The sequence below is a fragment of the Ovis canadensis genome, chromosome X (genome assembly GCF_042477335.2).
Source record: "Ovis canadensis isolate MfBH-ARS-UI-01 breed Bighorn chromosome X, ARS-UI_OviCan_v2, whole genome shotgun sequence".
Lineage (NCBI taxonomy): Eukaryota > Metazoa > Chordata > Mammalia > Artiodactyla > Bovidae > Ovis > Ovis canadensis.
The window spans coordinates 103,036,848-103,042,847 of record NC_091727.1 but is presented as its reverse complement, the minus strand read 5'-3'; the positions used below and the strand labels follow the sequence as shown (position 1 = coordinate 103,042,847).

Sequence of the window (6,000 nt, the reverse complement as noted above, 5' to 3'; positions counted from 1 at the left end):
GGATTTCTAGTTGGGCAAAACATTTTCAGCAAAGAGAAATTTGTAAAGAGAGATGGGGGGAGTATTTTGAAGTGTCTTTAGTTTCACAGGCAAGACACTCTAACCCATTTATTTTTAAAAATTATTTATTTGGCTGTGCTGGGTCTTAGTTGCAGCATGTGGGAGCTTCAGTAGCAGCATGTGGGATCTAGTTCCTTGATTGATCAGGGATCAAACCCAGGCCCCCTGCATTAGGAACATGGAGTCTTACCCACTGGACCATCAGGGAATTCCTTCTAACCTATTTCTAAGCAGAGATTATGGATGGGGTGTGTGTTGGGAGGGACTGGCTTTGGCTGGAGCTTGGGGCCAAGACTGATACCCAAAAGATAGGGAGGGAGGGGGATTTTCTCATATGGAATAGAAAGCTAAGTGAGGAGGAGGAAAGCACTGCATGGTCACCATGTACGAGGGCTTAAAAAAAGACTCAACACATTTTTATTTGAGTGTTTATTTATTTTTTTTCCAAAGAAATCCATGCAAAGGGAAAGACAGAGAGAAAGACATGGCAACCATGTTCTAGCAGCCAAACATAGGAAAATAATTTGGCACAATTTGATTTATTGCAAAAGACAATCTATACTACCACTAAAATTTACCCTCCTCATGGAGATGCCATGTGATTTTCGAAAACATAACGCAGGGTTAGTTTTCTACTTAATGGCTGAAGGAGGTATAGAAGATAAAAAAATAGGAAAAAAAGAAAAAGGTGGTTCCCTTTATAGAGGGAGACCACAGGGTGCTGAAGGGCAGCACATATCCTGTGAGCTTGGCAGTCAGTGCACCAGGAGGAAAAAGCACAGCACAGAGACTGCCAAGCTGGTGAGAAGCTTCAGGGGAGGATGGCCATTCCCCAGGTTGTGAGAGGCAACTATCTCATTGTCCTTCTGATTCACATGTTGCTTGCTTCCAGGAGCATCGTCCACGTCCAGATCATAAGCCAGTTCTGCCAAAAGAGAAGAAAGACTTTAAATGCAGGCTCACCAACGGCCTCAGGCATGCACTCTTCATGGCCCAGGCACTTGTCTGGACTGCTGGGCTAGCCCGGCTTTGAGTTCTTCCTTTCCTCGAAAGGAAGGCCGCTGGGAGATGGGACGAAAACACGGGTGTGGAGCTGGGGCCCACCCAAGGAAGAGGGCTAGTGGTATTCCTACCAGAGAGCACACCAACAAGGCGCACATGAGCTAGCCACTCCCCTCCTGCCTTTGGCTCCACCCACACCCTGGGGTGCACACGCCCTTGTCATGTCTCCTGGTTGGTAAGGCTGTGCCGTGTGGGTAACTACATGTGTGTTTTCATGTGTATGTGTGTGGGTGGGGGAGGGGATGTGGTGAACCCCCAGTGTACCTTTTCTGTGTCCTGTACCCCTGGGAGCCTTGCCTTAGAGTTGACAGTAGGGTAGTTTGCCATTGAAAGTTTTATTTTTCTGAAATATTTCTTCTTTTATCTATATGGCCTTTTCATTGCTGACTGCCAACACACATGCACATGATATGCATAGGATTTAAACTGACAGCAAGTAAATTAAGACTAAGGAGAGGCCTATGGGTAACAGTCCCTCTCTGCCTACCATTTATGAGATATCTTCATGATTCTGAAAAGAAACTGGGGTACTGGGGTTGGCCTAACTCAAAAGTCACGCAGAAGGCAAATCTAAGTTGATAGTGGTGTATCAGGAAATTAAAGATGGTTGGCCCAGGGCTCAGTTTCTTTTAGATTTGCTCTTCCAGATTTAGAGTGCAAATCTTTTCCTTTGGCTTTTCTAGACTCGGTCACCAATGTTTCTATTTTCAATATCTTGTGAAGGTGATGTGATGTGAGCAACTTCAGCAGCCAACTGTCTTGTGGGCAATGGAGCCAGAAAGATCTCTTGGGGACATGGAGATGCTTAGCAACAGGCAGAGAGGAAATGACTGGGATTCTGCAGAAGGAAGGAAGGAAGAGGAAGGAAGAGCTCCTCTTACAGCGGATGAAACATGCAATAAGTCACAGGAAGAAGGTGTGCGGACTCAGCTGGTCCAGGATGTGTGCAGAGCAGGGCCTAAGACCAGGGCTGCTGTTAACAGGCTGGCACTGCTGAGAGCAGACAGCAAAGTCAAGGTGATCAAAGCCAAAGGGTCTGATTACACAGTCCGCAGTGCTACTTTCCAGAGGGCTATTGCAGTTTATAATGCCACTAGCAATGATGAGGGAACCAAATTTACTATGTCTCAATAAAAAAAGATACTGTAGTCTGTATAAGATGATATCTCACAGTTTCTTTAATTTGCATGTATCTGATTACTAGTATGGGCTTCCCAGGTGGCGCAGATGTGGGTTCATTCCCTGGATTGGGACGATCCCCTGGAGGAGGGCATATCCAGTATTCTTGCCTGGAGAATCCCTTGGACAGAGGAGCCTGGTGGGGTGCAGTCCATGGGGTCACAAAGAGTCGGACATGACTGAGCACACATGTGCAATTACTAGTATAGATGAACGCTTTTTTGTTGTTGTTGTTCACTAATTATATTTCTCAATGAAGGACAGTTCATATCCTTTGCCTTCTTATCTACTTGGTATTGATGTTTTTCCTATTAATCTGAATGCAGATTTCATTGAGTCCTTTGCTTATCATATTCAATACAAATAATTTTTCTATTTTGTTATGAACTATAATTATTTTTCATTGCTGTACAAAGAAATGATGTCCTAACTTTCAATATATAAGAATCTGACCACATTGTGCTCTTCTGAAGCTGAGAAAGTATTTCTTCTTCCTTGTTAACAATTCAAATCAAAATTTCCCGCGAACCCTCTTACTGAGGGAAAAGCAACTCAGCAGACTAATCTCCATTCCTTCTCCCCACAAAATAAGTAGATACAAAGAAAATCAAAGAGAAAAAGAACAAAGAGCGATGCTTTGCTTGGAAATCAGACCTCTGGCTCAGCAAGGTGAATGGCACAGGGCACACAGAGCAGGCGGAGGTCAGCTGTCAGTCGGCAAGGCAGTGCAGGCTTAGGGCCTGATCAGATTTCACCAGCCTTGAGAACACATATGGCTGGGTCTGCTGAAAGCCCAGCCTTGAGTTTCACGGCAACTTCTCAACTTAAATGAAGAGGAGTATTTTTAGGACTGACGTGAATGAGAGCCTTCTCAGCAGTGCTTTCAAATTCCTTTTCCGGATATTCCCCTTGCCCAACATCAGGATTAAACAAACAACATCTACTACTGTGACCACTCAGTTCCCCTACTATTTATCTTGCTCTTCAAATAATCCATGAACACTACACACTTTTGTCTACTATAGCAGTTATGGTACACCCAGGAATTATGTTAAATCCAGCAGTTTCTCATCTTTGTACCACCCAATACATCTTTTGTTATGTCTATAGCTAGGATCTATGTTTTGAAATTATAAAAATGACTACCAATTATTGAGTCCTCATTGTGTGCCAGGCACTGTGCTAACTATCCTTTATATACATGATCTCATGTAATGAAACACTCTCAGCAATGTTATGAAATAGGTATTATAATTCCCATTTTACTGATGAGGAAGCTCAAGCTCAGGTTACTTTTTTGCCCATATTTACACAGCTGGCAAGTGGCAGAAGTGTTCTTTGAACACAGGGCTAACTCTGAACCTCACATGGAGCTATACCATACACAAATTGCAAAATTTTATATACCAAATATACTGCAGTGATTAAGTAGTAATGGGTTCCTTCTTGAAAACAAAACCAAACCAAACCTCATTTAGTGAAAATATCCTGCCAATGAGAACTAAAAACCAGATGAAATAAATGAAGCAAAAAGACAACTTACAGACTGGGAGAAAATATTCGCAAATGATGTGACCAACAATGGCTTAATTTCCAAAACAAACAGTTCATACAACACAACAATAACAAAAACCCTAACAACCCAACTTAAGTCTTATGGGCCTAAGATCTAAATTGACATTTCTCCAAAGAAGACATACAGGTGGCCAACAGGCAATAAAAAGATGCTCAACATCACTAATTATTAGAAAAATGCAAATCAAAACCACAATGAGATATCACCTCACACCAGTCAAAATGGCTATCATTAGAAACCCTACAAATAACAAATACTGGAGAGGGTGTGGAGAAAAAGGAACCCTCCTACACTGTTGGTGGCAATGTAAGTTGCTGCAGCCATTATGGAAAATATTATGGAGGGTATCCCAGAAAACTAAAAATAGAGTTGACATATGATGTCCATCAATTCTACTTCTGGGTGTATATCTGAACAAAACTATAATTCAAAAAGATACATGCACCTCAGTGTTCACAGCATCATTATTTACAGATGCCAAGATTTGGAAGGAACGTAAATGTTCATCCACAGATGAATGAATAAATATCTGGTACACATATATATGGACTATCACTCAGCCATAAAAAAGAATGAAGTAATGCCATTTGTAGCAATATGGATGGATCTAGAGATTATCATACTAAGTGAAGTCAGAAAGAGAAATACAAATGCCATATGATATCACTTATGTGTGTGGAGTCTAAAATATGACACAAATGAACTTATCTATGAAACAGAAACAGACTCACAGATGTAAGGAGCAGACTTGTGGTTGACAAGGAGGAGGAGGGGCAGGGGAAGGATGGGAGTTTGGGATTAGCAGATACAAACTACTACATATAAAATGGATAAACAACAAGGTCCTACTATATAGCACAGGGAACTGTAGTCAATATCTGGTGATAAACCATAATGGAAAATATTAAAAAACTATCTACGTGTATAACTGAATCACTTCGCTATACAGCAGAAACAGAACATTGTAAATCAACTATACATCAATAGGAAAAAGCACATGAGAGAAGTCAACGTTTCCGCATACAACTGATCACACAGTTGACTAAGTAGCCTTCTTAAGCTTTGTGAACTACTGAAAAGAGCTTCAGGTTCTGGGACCCCAAATGGTTTTTATATCAGCTCTATTTTCCTGAAGCAATCAGCAATGATGGCCAAGGCCATCAGACACACACCTGGCACAAAGCTGGGCCAAGTCTCCTACCTCCAAATGATCCTAGGAATATTCAGAATAATACCTTTCTGTGCTTCCTACACTGTGGCTATGGGTTTCCTGAGGCTTCCCACCCAGCAGCAGCAAAGCTTTATCACTCAGTCCTATAGTCAGGCTCCTGTGGCTGATACTGATGGGGGTTCCAGCAAAGATACATTCTGAGCCTGGGCCACCATCATGAAGAATAGAGATGAAGAGGACAGCTTAGCATGACAAGGAAGCACTATGGGACACAGAGGAAATAGAGATTTGGTTAAGATAAGCACGGACATTCCTGGACAGGGGAAATATAATCCAATTTAATTCAACAAACTTAATGGCAGCCTACTATGTCCCAAGCATTGAGCTAGAAGATTGGAGAAAGACTTACTTAATGTTTGCCTTCAGGAATCCACACTATGGTGGGATTACAGACCAATAGACAAACCAACAAGACACTTGGCAGAAAGTGGAAAGGGTTCAGATAAAAGCAAAAATGAAACACCAGCGGGTTAGAAAGGAGAGAAGGGACTTCCCTTGTCTAGTGGGTAAGAATCAGCCTTCCCAACCTAGATGTCCATTGACAGATGAGTGGATAAAGAAGATATGGTACATATATACAATGAAGTATTACTCAGCCATAAAAAGGAATGAAACTGGGTCATTTGTAGTGATGTGGATGGTCCTAGAGTCTGTCATACAGAGTGAAGTAAGTCAGAAAGAGAAAAATACCACATATTGATGCAAACATGTGAAATCTAGAAAAATGGTACCAATGAACCTATTTGCAGGGCAGGAATAGAGATGCAGACAGAGAGAACAGGCATGTAGCCATGGGGTGGAGAAGGGGAGGGTGGGACATATTGAGAGAGAGCCACCAGGGAAGCCCGTAGCACTCACTACCATGTATAAAATAGGTAGGTAATGGGAAAGC

General features: G+C 42.0%; 1 protein-coding gene across 1 annotated transcript in view; it reads right to left on the bottom strand.

Moving 5' to 3' along the window:
- Positions 1–474: 474 nt before the first annotated feature.
- GPC3 (glypican 3) overlaps positions 475–6,000 on the bottom strand; it is a 456,698-nt gene continuing 451,172 nt past the window's right edge. Inside the window, exon 8 of the mRNA XM_070290721.1 lies at positions 475–985. Coding sequence (XP_070146822.1) covers positions 816–985 — 170 coding nt within the window. The 3' untranslated portion in view covers positions 475–815. The remainder of the gene's footprint in view (positions 986–6,000) is intronic.